The sequence below is a fragment of the Silurus aristotelis genome, assembly GCF_946808225.1.
Source record: "Silurus aristotelis genome assembly, chromosome: 21".
NCBI lineage: Eukaryota > Metazoa > Chordata > Actinopteri > Siluriformes > Siluridae > Silurus > Silurus aristotelis.
In genome coordinates, this window is record NC_139594.1 from 17,297,972 (window position 1) to 17,313,603 (window position 15,632).

General features: G+C 41.1%; 1 protein-coding gene across 2 annotated transcripts in view; it reads right to left on the reverse strand.

The window, feature by feature from the left end:
- The window catches only part of rapgef5a (Rap guanine nucleotide exchange factor (GEF) 5a), a 93,219-nt gene that overhangs the window by 24,769 nt on the left and 52,818 nt on the right, over nt 1–15,632 (reverse strand). For both annotated transcript variants that reach the window (XM_083523582.1, XM_083523583.1), the window contains exons 10-11: nt 2,005–2,138; nt 1,093–1,193 (exon numbers count right to left, since the gene is read on the reverse strand). In XM_083523582.1, coding sequence (XP_083379708.1) covers nt 1,093–1,193; nt 2,005–2,138 — 235 coding nt within the window. The remainder of the gene's footprint in view (nt 1–1,092; nt 1,194–2,004; nt 2,139–15,632) is intronic.

The following is a 15,632-nucleotide window of genomic DNA, read 5'->3' on the forward strand; positions in this document are numbered from 1 at the left end:
GCATCTCTGACGTATACCACGGTGCAGGTAAATACTCCATTCTGATTGGTCAGGAAGTACTGAGTTATTCACACATTCATATTAATGCTCACAGATGCTTTGTAGGATCCGAAGCTAATAACCAATGCAAAGTCAAAACAGCGAGTCAGAATGAGGACGCTCAATGAGGAAGCATTTGGTCCGTTTCAAAGTGAAAATGCAGAAAGCGCTTAGATATTAATATCAGTCGTCTCTGAAACTTTATCATATGCGATAATTTTAAACCTTTAAACAACTGTTAACTATCTAAAACTAAAAAGTGATTTCTGTGATTTCTCCAGAATAGAGGTCGATCAATGTGGGTTTTTCTCGGGCCAATGACAATGCCAATATTTAGAAAAAATGGCAGCTGATGGTAACTAATTTTTTTGGTCAATATTTCCCTCTTTATGAGGGGAAATACTTAGATAAGAACTTAAAGCCTGAGATACACCAAGCTGCCAGTCGGCCACAAGTGATTTTTTAGTGTCGGTCGCCTTTAGTTTGTTTGGTGTTTTCCGCACTGTTGGCTAAAGTTGAACAGCGTCGCTGTTTTTCGGCCAATTAAGCATATCGAATCGGAGGCGGGGCTTGTCGGCAGGAAAGAGAACTCCGATTAGCTATTCAGTTTAACGAATAAGCACATGAGGAAAGAAATGGAACTGACAAAAGCAAACAACGACGGAGTAAAGAGAGAACGCACAGCCACTTGTTGTCTTACTGCAACTTAGCAGACATGACAAAAAAAAGCTACACAAATCCGCTAGTAATGATGGTGGCAGGTTTATATATTCACAGTTCTAGCTTTATATATTCACAGTTCTAGCTTTTCAGTTTTCTTGTTCAGATGCAGAATGCAGACTAATGCTTTAGTCTGGGGGAGTTTTGTTTTCTCACACAAGCGCAGAACGTACAGGCACAATTTGTTAGATGCGCCTGCCTAATAATCAACCTAATTTGAAGCACAATTGGCGGTCGACGCCAATTAATTCAACAATTACAAAAATCTGACCTGATTAATCGGTCAACCCCTACTACAGAACTTTTTAATGGAACAAGCTGCAGTCCACTCACCAGACTCTTTGCTCTCTGTCGCCCCCTGGTGTTCGTCCAGCCTCAAGTCACTCAGCAGGTGTTCCAGAATCTTATGGGGCGTCCCGGACACCACCACGTACCTGTCAGACAGAGCAGAGCATGAGGAATCAGATGGGTAATCGTCCTCGGTGGAGCAGATCGAGTTCAGGCTGCTGCTTCTGTCCCTGTTGCTAAACACGTCGTCTTCACCGTCGTCATCGATATAGCGAAAACGAGAAATGTCAAAAGTTTTCAACTCCGCATTAGAGCTGCTACACTCTGACTCTGATCCTTCATCTTCGTCATCTTCCTCAACCTCTTCCTGTTGCACGAGCGTCACCGGCTTGTGGTTTCGCATCTCTTTGAAGCTCTGGGTCACGGCGTCATGCTCCAGAGGGAATATCAGCGGCTCGCCCTGAGCGCCAGCCGAGCTCCAGGCACACACTGCTCTGCTCCAGCAGCTCTGGCCCAGTCTTGCTGAACCTCACACACACACACACACACACACACACACACACACACAGCAGACACTCCCTACAGTGCGCAAATCAAATTTCCAGCACACATTCACACACAAGACCTATGCTAAGCCTCAAGTCTAAAGACACACAATTTGGCTCATCCAGAAGACATTCTCGTTTTCTGCCTCTCAAACGCACAGTCTTAGTCTATCAGAGGCCACTGCACTGGCGAGCTCTGCAGGCTGAGTTTATGTTAATGAATGAGGGAGGAAGAGAGGGAGGGTGGGAGGAAGAGGAGGAGGAGGACAGGGAATGACTGGTGATTGGAAGGAGGAGAAACGTGAGTGATGGTGATTGAAGGAGGAGGAGACCAAAGAAGCTGAAATGCTGAGATAGACAAATAGAAGCAAAGAAAGATAAAGAGAAAACAAGAGAAGAGTGAGTCGCTCACCTTCTATCGCCATCATCCTCTTTGACTCCTCCTGCTGTTTGAGGCGATGCTCGGTCAGACGCCACTTTCTGGAGCACGAGCACATCTTGACCCCTCTCCTTCAAACACACCCGCACCGCTCCTTCGCCCTGCGCCTGACACACACAGACACACACACAGGCTTATACATGTGCTAACCCGTTCCCAAACACATTCCCTGCATTCTCACACGCCGGGATTGTTCATGTTCAATACAGCATTGGTATTTGATTTTAAATACCAATCAAATGTATGATGACATTAACAGCATTATCCAGAGCTACTTACATTTATCTCACCCAAAGAACTGAGCAGATATGGGGTTAAGGGCTTTGCTCAGGGGCCCTAAAGAGGCAGCTTGGTGTGGGTCTGAGTTCATGACCTTCAGCTTCAAAAGTCTGACACTTTAACCACTAAGCTATTACCTACCCCAACAAAAGTGAGTACACCCTACGTGAACATGTCAAAACTGTATCCAAAGTGTCAATATCCTGTGTGAGCTTCATTCTTTATTAGCACAGCCTTAATCCTCCAGGGCATGGCATTCACCAGAGCTGCACAGGTTGTTGTTGGATCCTCTTCCACTCCTCCATAATGACATCAAGGAGCTGCTGGATGTTAGACATGACGCTTCTCCACCTACCACCTGAGGATCCCCACAGGTGCTCAACAGGGTTCAGGTCGGGATATATACTCGGCCACTCCAGAACCTTGACCTTCAGCTTCCTCAGCAAGGCAGTTGTCATCATGGCGGTGTGTTTGGAGTCGTTATTATGTTGGAAAACCACCTTTCGGCCCAGTTTCTGAAGAGAGGGCATCATGTTCTGCTTCAGAATGTCACAGTACATGTTGGAATCCATGTTTTCCTCAGTTAACTGCAGCACCCCAGTACCAGAAGCACTCATGCAGCTTTAGACCATGATGCTACCACCACCACCATGCTTGACTGTAGGTAAGACTGTAGGTAAGACAATTTTCTTGGTCCTCCTCAACGGGGTGTCACCACATAGGACACTATCTGAGCCAAACAAGTTTATCTTTATTACAAGACATGGTTCCAGTAATTCATGCTCTTGGACAGGTTGTTCTTCAGCAAACTGTTTGTAGTCTTTCCTGTGAGCCAGCTTCAGAAGAGGCTCTTTCTGGGAAGACGGCCTAAAAACCGACTTGTTGCAGTGTGGGGCGTTTGGTCTGAGCACTTCCAAGTGGACCTTCCACTTCTGCAACCTATAAAGCAATGCTGCAGCACTCATGAGTCTGTTTTTTAAGAAGCTTCTGCACATGAGGCACAGCATGAGGACTCATACTCAACTTATTTGATGGACCCTTGCGAGGTCTGTTCCGAGTGGAACCCGTCTTGAAACCTCTGTATGACCCTGACCACTGTACTGTAACTCAGTTTTAGAGTGTTACTGGTCTTCTTATAGCCTCTGCCATCTTTGTGGAGAGCAACAATTCTAAGGCTCAAATCCTCAGAGTTCTTTGCCATGAGGTGCATGTTGAACATCCAGTGATCAGTATGAGAGAATTGTACTCAAAAGAATCACATTGTAACTGCTCTAATACAAATTTGTGTGGTCCTGTCAAGCAGACAAAAACATGAACATGATGAATAGGATATGTGGCTTTGCATGTTGACACCATGTACAGCTGTTATCACTTAGGGTGTACTCACTTTTGTTGCCAGCTAGTTTGATAATAATGGCTGTATGTAGTATTTTTAGTAGAAAGAGAGAGATACTATAGATTAATAGAGAGAAAAATAAAGCCTGAAGATTTGTTAAATAATAAATAAATCCGTTCAGTTATTCCATCCACTGAGGCTCTTTCACTTGAACTTTTTTTCCTGAAACATCATCTTGACATTGCGAGCTGCAAAGTTTGGTAGTACTCCATGCAGTTCCACCTTCAACTGTTGCATACCTTTCTGACGCTTTCAACACCTCAGTTCTTTACATTTACGGCATTTGACAGACGTCCTTATCCTCATCTCATTTATACACCTCGAGCAGTTGAGGGTAAAGGGCCTTGCTCAGGGGCCCAGCAGTGGCGGCTTGGTGGTGCTTAGATTTGAACTCACAACCTTTCTGACCAGAAGTCTACACAGATGCGCAGGGAGGTACTGCAGTAAACGGTAAAGACTCGTTCAACACTGGAGCAGATACTGATGTTCTGCATGAAAACACACTGCTGTCTGGAGACGACAGAGAGGAAATGCATGACTGCACATGCCTCGAAATACACCTCATACTCTTTTATCTCTATGTATATGTATGTATGTGTGTGTGTGTGTGTGTGTGTGTGTGTGTGTGTGTGTTTGTGTGTATGTCTGTAAGAAAGAGAGGATGTGCATGTGCAGAAAGAGAGATAGAGAGAGAGAGAGAGCGAGAGAGAGAGAGAGAGAGAGAGAGAGAGAGAGAGAGAGAGAGAGAGAGAGAGAGAATGTTTTTGTTTACTACTGAGGGTAAAAATATGCTCTTTCTCTTACTTGGCAGCTGGCCAGATGTGTAACGGAGATGTTACACATTTCCAAGCCCGAAAAGGAAAGATGTGGTAAAAGTCAAACATATGCTTGGGGACAAATGAAAGTGCAAAGAGCAGTTCAGAGTTTTCTTTACACACACACACAAACACACACACACACACACACACACACACACACACACACACACACACACACACACACACACTTACATCTGGATATTTTACATTACACAGGAAGCTCAATTGAACTCCACACGCATCATGTTTGTTCCTCAATGTCCTCATTATCCAAGACCAACAGGACACACAGTGGGGCATTCTTACAGAGCTTCCAACTGATTGGCTATTCCTGAGAGACACACTACCAAACCCCGTGAGTTTTATGTATACATGCGTGTGTGTTTGTGTGTGTGTGTGTGTGTGTGTGTGTGTGTGTGTTTGTATATGTGTGTGTGTGTGTGTGTGTGTGAGTGTGAGAGAGAGAGAGAGAGAGAGAGAGAGAGAGAGAGAGAGAGAGAGAGAGAGAGAGAGAGAGAAATAGAGATAAAGGGAAAATAGAGATGGAGAGAGATAGAAGAAGATAGACAGAGAGAGAGAGAGAGAGAGAGAGAGAGAGAGAGAGAGAGAGAGAGAGAGAGAGAGAGAGAGAGAGAGAGAGAGAGATCTTAAGAAGATAACATAAAATACTATGAAGTACACACGTGTGCTTACAAAGGCCTACGCACTAATGCACACACACACACACACACACACACACACGTTTCTGATACATGATGAAGAAGACTATTAAGTGACAAATTCTGAGTCATGGCAATGTATAACATTAGGAATTGACAATTGCATGACAACCTGTGTGTGTGTGTGTGTGTGTGTGTGTGTGTGTGTGTGTGTGTGTGTGTGTGTGTGTGTGTGTGTGTGTGGACCATGAAACACCTGGCCAGCACCACGTGCCCTCTCATGAATGAGTCATTCATTTGTGAGCAGCTGGCAGGTGAGCAGGTAGGAGTGGTCAGAAGGAGTGGGCAGAGTCAGACAGGTAACAACCTGCTCACATTCTGTGCAGCACTGCAGCTGCCGTCTTGCTCTCTGCTCTACACACACTGAAGTTCCAAACATACACACGCAGACACACACACTCAAACACACAATCCCACACTCGAACACAAACCCAGACACATACACTCCGACACACACAAACACAGACACACACACACACACAACTCACATACAGTAGACACAAAACACACACAAACACAGACACACACATATGCAAACACACAAACACAGACACACATATAGACACATACACACAAACAGACACACACTGATATGAACACACAGACACAGAGACAGATGCAAACAAACATACAGACACTTGAACACAAACACATGGACACACCCAGATACACACACTCTGAAACACACACGAACTAACAGATGCAAACTTACAGAGAAATACATAAACATATAGACACTGAGACTCACACACACACACACACACACACACACACACACACACACACACACACACACACACACACACACACACACACGGGCTGTGTTAAAGTCTCTGGGTCTGAGTGTGACCTTGCTGCCAGGCACCACTGGCTTGTGGAAGTGTGTGTTCAATCAGGAGCTATTTTTTTCTCTCCAGTGCGCACTGAAGGATGATCTGACATGAACACCACAGGAAACTTAAACACCCGCAGGACGGAAACCTCTAGAACAACCAGACTCCGACAGTAGACATTGCTTCACCTTTGACTTCCACACGACCTCTATCCTCAGTCATGGTCAAAGGCCATCAGCTGGTGAGCTGCTGAAGCCTCGGGTTTCTGGAGTTATGTAACCTATAATTTGTCCCATCCCTTTTCAAATCATGGCGGAAAAAAAACACCTCTATCTCTGTCCATCAAGTGTGTGTGTGTACGTCTATGTGTTCGTTTGTAGTGCAATTATGTAAGGCAATGAAAACATTTAAACTGACATACAAATCTCCAGAGGCTGGTGGGAAAAAGTTTGATAGATGCACCTGATAGTGAAAGGGTTTCATCTGCAGGGAGATAAAGCCCTTTTACAAATACACCTTTGTAGAGCAAAAAATAAAAAAAAAAACAAGAAAAAAATAAAAAAATAAAACCAATTTAAAAGCATTTTTTTCCTATTCAGTCTCCAGGAAGATGCAGCTCTACCTCTGCCATGTTAATCTGTATTCTAGGTGACTCTCAGAACACGCCTCGGTCTCCGTAGTGTTGTGATTCACGTAGCAGCAGTGCTGAGAGAACGCGCTCGAGAAACGGTTTAGCGAAGGGAAATCAATCTACATATCAAATATTGGTCACAAATTACGAGTCACTTTCTAAATAATAAAAATATAGCGCATCTACTAATAAATATAGAACACCATAACTATAATAACTGTATATTTATAGGCAAATCCTGTCAGTAATAATACCCATTGGGACATGCTATTGTTGCAAAATGCTACGTTTGATTCACACACAGTTATTTTCCTCAACAAGCACACTTGTTTTACTTTAAATCCTGTACAAAAATGTGAATTCTTATTTTTGATTAGGTGCTCATTAAAAACCCTGCTCGTATATACGCACTCACAAAAGCCTGAGAATGGTGTAATTGACAGGAGACAGAGCGTATGTAATCCCTCCCTTCCAGACAGCAAGCAAATCTGCCTTGACTCCTGACTACAAATGGCATCACAAATTGGATTCATACTCCTGGTTTCAGCACCGTTTTGATTTCACGTACACTCCTGGACATGAAGAATATGAGCCAAGCCCAAGATTTCAGGCATATGATGTTTTAATGGTGTGGTATAGTAGAGTGTTTTCCTTCTGATTTCTTGTACAGACAGAAGAGGTTCCATCCATTGTGAAGCTTCAAAGAGCTGATGTTTTTTTTGGGGGGGGGGGGGGGATGTGTAAACCCAAACTGGTGATGAAATAGACAATATATTTTAACCATTATCATGATATTCGCTTTGATTCGACTATAGAAGTACATTTCCCAGTTTTGAGCTTCTCCCGCAAACAGTACAGCAAATGTGAAAGAGCAAATAAAAATACAGGAAAGTCTGAGAAGTTTCATTCTTGCTCATTTTCTCACCAATAATTAATTGTTTTATATTTGGTCATTTTGCTACACTTGGTCTATTGTCTTGCCCAGAAATGAAATACTGTGTATTGTTACAAAGATTTACGTTTTCCTGTCATAAACTGGTGTATAGCTGTTCGAAGTGCCAATCAGATTACTGCCTTACACTGTTCACAATTCAGTGCACTAAAGTTACATAAAACCTTTATTTCCATTTCTACAGTGCCTCTGTTTGGTCTTGTATAACGGCATACAGTTACAGGGCAACCACCCAACCCATGCCCCGACCTCAGATAACGTCTCAGAGCACATGCTGCACCTGAGTGCTATTATTCCTTGGTAAAAACCTAATAAAAGACAGAGCCGAGATGGTATCCAAACTGTCTCTCTTCTCCCTCTTCATCAATATATCTGAAGCCTCAGAGAAACACCCAGAGGTCTGCTCTCATTTCTCTTCCATGTTGTTTTAGGTTAGTTTCAGCTTTATGAATACACCAAGAATGTTTTTTTTGCTAAACTATTTCGTTTTTTTTCTACGTAACAATCAAATAAATTCACAAGATCTATCACAAGTGTGTGTGAGAAAGAAAATGACGTAAGCTACAGACCATAAAGGAAGGGAGAGGAGGAATGCATGGAAAGCCTGCAGGAAGCACTCTGTATTTCTTTTCCTGTGTTCCTGAACACCAAGCAACCTGGAAACTGTGTGTTAGTGCAAGAGGGCATCCGTATTCATGTCGGGGTGTGTATGCAGCTGGAGCTGGACCCCTCCCCACCTTTCCACACTTCCTAATACATTTCAAACCAAAAATTAACAATCAACAAAACAACATCCAATCACCATCACAGCACAACCGGCTCAAAATACGGACAAAAATCAGCTTGAGGCCTGTTTCATGGCTAATAATACATTCTATGTGCAGAATCACATATTGTGCAGACCACAGGAAATCCCCTCAGCATAATTGGGGAAATAATCAATTTACCAGAGCTGCAGAGTTTTCTTAGTCAGGAAGGGAGCGAAGACTAAATCTTATTAATTATCTCAGCTAATTGCATTAAAGCTGCACTAAGTAAGACTGTATTAATGGCTTGGCAATCCCAGCTCCCCGAATCTCTGACAATCCTGTACAAACACTGTAGGTTTAGTGGTGGCGCTATTTTTTGTTTTGTGTATTTGTCTTGCACTGTTTGCACACGATGCACTTTATGTGGCATGGACAACTTACTTTAGTCCTTAGCTCTGTTAGCTTTATGTTGTTTTATGTTGTTTTATGTAGCACCAGGGTTCTGGAGAAATTTCACCGTGTACTGTGTCAGCTACATAGGGTTGAAATGACCATAAAAACTTCTTGACTTGACTTGACTTGTTGCACGATTGTTATGGAAAGGGACTATTTTATAAACACAGATCACTTTCATTTTAAGTAGGAACCTAACTTTTCTAACATAAGAGTCATAGTCTTTATTCCAAGAGTCATAATAGTCTTTATTCGTAAATGACTTAACAGAAAAGTGTTGGTCCTGCCTTTAGGAGGTTCAATTGCCAAAAATGCCCCTGCCATGTGTTCAACCAAGAAGGCCAAAATGACCATGCTCTCCATTTGGGAAGGATGGCATTTCCTCACTTTAACTATTCACCAGAGTCTTTGCACTGAAATATGTGGAAAAGGGTGAGGCCAATGTAACATTTAATCATTGTTCAAGTTTCATTTGTCTCAAAACAGCTTTACAAAACATGAGAATTATAAAACAAAAACTACTTTAGATAGTATGAAAAAGAAACCTTGAGAGGAATCAGACTCCAAAAAGGAACCCATCCTCAATTGCTATTAGCCTCATCCATACACATACATATATATTGTATAGTTTATACATTACAATACTGTAAATTGATCTGTTTTGCTAAATTATACCAATCAGGAATAACATTATGACCTGAATAATATTGTGTTGGTCCAAATTTAGCTGCCAAAACAGTTCTGACCTGCAGAGCATTAACAGCATTTCAAGCAAAATCCTGAAGCTGGACATAAAATGCTAAAGAATCCATAGCGCTAGAATTAGGCGTTAGCTATTTCCTAATTAAAGCCTAACGCTAGCGCTATGGATTCTTTAGCGTTTTGATGCATGCTCAAAACAAAACTTATTTCTGGTACGGAGTGAGTAGTCACAGTGTCCGCCACTTAATACGTTCCTGAGGGAACTCAGATTTTAACCATGTTCCGCTCGTATGAAGGATTGTATTCGGTAAACATGTGCACCGAACCGAATAATTTATGTACGAATACGTGTACCGTTACACCCCTAATTGTAACACATCAGCTTTAAGAACAAAATTTTTATTTGCTGCCTTATATATCCACCCACTAACAGGTACTATGATAAAAAGATAATTAGTGATATTCACTTTACCGGTCATAATGTTATAATGTCATTGTGTTATGCCTTAAATGATCAAATGACAGTGAACTACCCTATACTGAGTTCCATTCTTTAAGACTGTGGTACACTAGGCCAAGTTTCAACACGATATTTTTTTAAGTTACGATAGGGTCATCGGAACACCTCTCCATCGTAAATCAGGACTACATGGAATTTTAAGTCAATCTAGATAAAAGCAACTGCATTTGATGATGTCATCTTTGCAATAAATGCAGTGCATGTTTCTCAAAGCCACGAGCTCGGTCTCTAAATTATTTTGAGATCTGCCTATTTTTTAAATCGTAACACAACTCGTCCCTTGCTATTTTAAGTGATGCTTTTCGAGACAGCTCATCCTTACACCGACTGGTTGCCTAGTGACCTTGATTTCCATTGCTACATTGTGTAACAGTCTAGACTGCTATATATATCACCATTGATGCTCCAGCAAAAACTCAACTATACCTTTTAATGAAATTTATTCGGAAGTCTTGTTAAGTAACGAGATGTGCATCCTGTTCTGATTATTCTGATTGCTTCCGCCACAGGAAATCGAACCTTTATATCCTTTTAGATATTGTGTCCATATGAGCAGAAGTCAGGGACAGGGATACGTAAAATACGTTTCAGACCGCAGCAGAAATGATCTAAGCAACCTGAAAGAGGCTCGTGCCTGTGTGACGTTCGTCACTTTATCTCCTTTCACACAGCTTTCAAGGCTTTTGCCTGAGAAAGGAAAAAAGCTTTGTATGATGCACAGGCAATGTGACAGCAGCAGATTAGTGCAGAAGCAAGCATTTAGCAGTGGGAGGGGAAAAAAGTGTGAGGCAAACAGTAATCAGATCGGCTCTCTCACCCTTTCAGTGACGTCTCTGTCACCACTGATGACGGCACGAGTCAATGGCAGGAAGGGAGAGACCGAGCCGTGGCTATTGTGAGACCGTTCTCAGTGTCTGTGTGCTACAACTTTGAACACTGAGTACTGAACATCCAAATGTCACCATGTGAAGGGTTTTCCAGGTCACCACATATGTATTATAACAGGAAAGGCTGTGTACAGCACCAGCTAACATGATGGAAAAGAAACAAGACAAGTTTTATATTACTTAGTGGGATTTTTGCACAACAACAAAAAGCATGTTGTCGATATGTGTGTGTATACGTAATCCTGAAGGTACTGCATACACTTAATACTAAATACAAGCAAGCTGAATACAAAATACACTATATACTTAATACAATGAATACTCTGTATTAGAGAGAGGATAAGAAAGGAGAGAATTGGAGATGAAATAGGAAGTGAAAAAGAAGAGGAGAGGGGGGGAAAAGAAAGGAGTAGTGCAATAGAGGAAAAATTTAAGATGAATTGTAAGGAGAGGAAAAGAAGAGAGAAGGAGATATAAAGAAAAAGTATATAAATGAGGAGAAAAAAGGTGACAATTAGAGAAACAAGAGGAGAAGAGAAGAGAAGAGAAAAGAAGAGAAGAGAAGAGAAGAAGAGAAGAGAAGAGAAGAGAAGAGAAGCAAAAATTATGTTGTGGATGTGTGTGTACTGAATCTTAAATATCTTGAGTATACCAAGTATACTCTACACTAAAAATACTGACTATGAAATACACTGATTATTTAATATACTATACACTTAATACAATATTAAATATCCTAAATTCTGAATATGCTGATTATATAATACTACATACAGAACATGGAATACAGTGAATACAGACTACAAAGCCAGTGGTGTAAAGTATTTGAGTAAATGTAGTTCGTTACTGTACTTAAGTAATTTTCTGGCATTTTTTTTAGTTTTACTGAGTATCAAAAATATAAGCAACTTTGACTTTATACTGTAACTTGATTTGTTAATTGAAGATCCCTTTTTGAAACATAACTTTACTACATGGACTTGTTTGATCTTGGTTTTATTCTAGCATGTTGAAGTGGCTGTTGTGTTGATCTTGCAGTGTTAATGCAGTGTTGAGGTGTACAATTTGATTTGGATTTTAGGAAATAAAACAAATCACAAATCAACTGTTCAAATCAGATACTCTAAGACTGATACTAAAGTCATATTGGAATTGGTTTCAAGGGTTTGCAGTACGGTATCTCTACTTTTACTCAAGCATGAGTTTCAGCTACTCTTTGCACCTTTGGGAACGGGATCCGCATTATATTTCCAACAAATACACTATATATTAAAAAACAGCTCTACATCTGCACAAAAAAGTGCAAAACATCTATCATGTTATTTCCCATACGGTTATTCAGCGCTTTCCACATGATGCAATGTGGTTCATCTATTCCACCATAATGACAGCATGTAAATTACCTCTCCTTCACAGCTCCACCTGCCACTTCGGGCCATTTACTAATCTACTAAACATCTGGGAACATCTGATACCTGAACAAAGAGTCTAAAATGATGGGCATATTTGGGCCACAATAACTATGGATGGAGTTTAAATAAATAAATAAATAAATAAATATAAATAAATAGATAGATAGATAGATAGATAGATAGATAGATAGATAGATAGATAGATAGATAGATAGATAGATAGATAGATAGATAGATAGATAGATAGATAGATAGATAGATAGATAGATAATTAACACTGTTACTGTGTGTCTGCTCTATGTAATAAATAAAAAGCTTGCAGAGCAAAATAGAGACGAATAGTTCACTTGTCACATATAAACTACAGCATAGTGAAACTCTTCAGGTTGTTTGGAAGCCAGGGTCAGAATGTAGGACCAGCCAAACAGATACAGCTGAAGCAGAAAGGGTTAAAGGCCACCAAACAGTGGCAGCTTGGCAGTGCTAAAGCTTGAACCCACGACCTCCTAAACGGGAACCTTAGCTATTGAGCCACCACTCCCTCGAAAAATAATACTCCAAAAAAACAACCCATCCTGAAGCATGCATTTATCTCATACTACAACAAATTAACATTAAACACTTTTTTTATTTATTGAAAATGGCATATTAGTCACATATATTTAGTGTCTGATGAATTACACAAACCATGTACTTGAGTTAAAGTAGAGATACACTCAGTAAAATATAACGAGTTAAAGTGCTCATTTTTAACTTTTACTTGAGTAAAAGTAATAAAGTATTTGCCTTTAAATGTACTTTATAATCCAAAGTACTATGATTTATCATGGCAATATTGATTAGATTTTTTCCTTTTTAGTTTTTTTTCATCATTTATTCCCCTCAAAAGTTTCTGCTTGCTGGTAAACTGACCCTGAACTGTATGTGTGTGCAAAGTAGATATCGCCAAGTGGCAATCAATACCAGAAAAACCAAAGAAATCTTTGACCATTTAAGTTTTTATTCACTTATAAATTAAAAAGGACATCTGATTTTGCAAAATATAGTTGAATAAAAAATAAATATTTGACTCTTTGAAATGTAAAGTAAAGTTAAAGTAAACAATTCTCGCCAAAAGCTAATACTTTTCTGAAATTCAGATAAACTTTCTTTCGGCTTCTCAGATTAGGGGTTGCCACAGCGGATCATCCGCTGGTTTTTTTGGCCCATGCCGGGCCTAGGGGACGCCAAAAAGCGTTGCGATAACCGATGATCGAGATAAACGAAAACCAATATGGTCGCAATATATTAACATGCTTAAAATTTCTTTGTGTACATGATGTGCGTTAATAAATGAGAATGTGCATGCACGTGTTTTTGGAGGTTTTTTTACACAACAGCATTGCCGAGATTTGTTTGATTGGTCATGCGGATCGAGGTAACCTGTAATGCGGATAAGGAAGTAAACGCAAACAAAGTTTATTGAGAATACTCAGGAGATAATCCAGCAATACTTGTAGCGAAGCAGTAATATCCAGTGGTGCGCTCCGGGAGCGCGGTCCACCAAGTTCTGTGAAAGCAGAGACAGTTCGTGTAAAGAATCCACGGATCCGCACTATGGAAAGCGCAGCGCTGGGCAGCAACGGATAAACGTGGTGCAGACAGCGTGAACATGGAAAAGAGCAGGATCGGGTTAATCCGGGGGGCCGTTGAGAGAATGCGGAGTCCGAGAAGAAGGGTACGTAGCGGGATACGTATACGTGATTACACAGACCGCCATGAACCAACACATATGATCATGCACAAACAATAACGGACCGCGAGTGTGTGGAGGTGAGGGGCTTAAATAGGAGATAGGATGAGTGAGTGAATGAGAGTCAGGTGTGTGTGAGCAGCATGACTGTGAGGAGCGCACGGGAGAAGAAGCAGGGTGCTTCGGGGAATGCCGCCGCCAAAGGGGGCATGGCAGGGGGATTCCTGACATAACTGACGTTAAGTGGCAAATTTGCCCCCCCCCCTTGTGCTCTATTAGGGTTCGGTGACATAAAAAAAATCAACATAACCGATTAAAAAATGCTAAGACAAAGCGAGAATTTGCCGGTTCCTCTTCAAAAACATCGACTTAATAGGGTTGGCGAGTTACCCGAGGTCGAGATAAGTGGGTTCCACCGTGTATATATATGTGTGTGTGTATGTGGTGTAACCAGGCAAAGCCACATGTCCTATTCATCATGTTTATGATTTTTCTCCTTGTCAGGACCATACAGATTTGTGTATCTTATATTAGAGCAGTTATAATTTGGTGCTTTGAGTCCCATTCTCTCATACTGACCACTGGATGTTCAACATGCACCTCTAGGTAAAGACTCTGAGGATTTGAGCATTAGAATTGTTGCTCTCCACAAAGATGCCATGTCCTGTGGTCTGATGAGACTAAGATAAACTTCTATGGCTCAGATGGTGTCCAGCAAGTGTGGCGAAGCCCTGGTGGGGAAACACAAACACCACCAAGATGACAATTGCCATGCTAAAAAGCTGAAGCTGAAGGTGATGGAGTGGTCAAGTATGTCTTCAGACCTGAACCCTATTGAGCACCGGTGGGGATCCACAAGCAGAAGATGGAGACACGGCATGTGTCCCACCTCTAGCAGGTCTGTGATGTAATTATGGTGGTGTGGAAGAGAATCCCAGCAACAACCTGTGCAGCTCTGGTAAATTCCATGCAGATAAGTAAGGCAGTGCTGGATAACAATGATGCTCATACAAAATATTGACACTTGGGTTTAAAATGTTCACTTTTGTGGCCAGTTATTTTGACAATAATGGTTGTCAGTTGAGTTATTTTTTAGAGAAGAGTACATCCATACTGCTATACAACCTGCACATTGACTATAAAAAAAAAAATTAAAAAAAAATTATTTATATATATGTATACACACACACACAATATATATTTCCACTAGTATTGGGTCACCTGGTCATAATTTTGGTATGTGATTTTTAAACATTGCATTTCACATTTAGCTCCAATTTGCTCTTATAATTCCCTCCAATCTTCTGGGAAGATGTTCCTCTAGATTTTGGAGTGTGCTTATGGATATGCTGATGTAGGTGAGGAGACCTGGGGTGCAGTCAGCGTTCCAACTCATCCCAAAGGTGTTCAGTAGGGATGAGATCAGAGCTCTAAAGCAGACCACTCAAGATCTTCCTCTCCAAAGCATGTAAACCAGATCTCAGAGGAGCTCACTTTGTGCACAGAGGCATTACCATG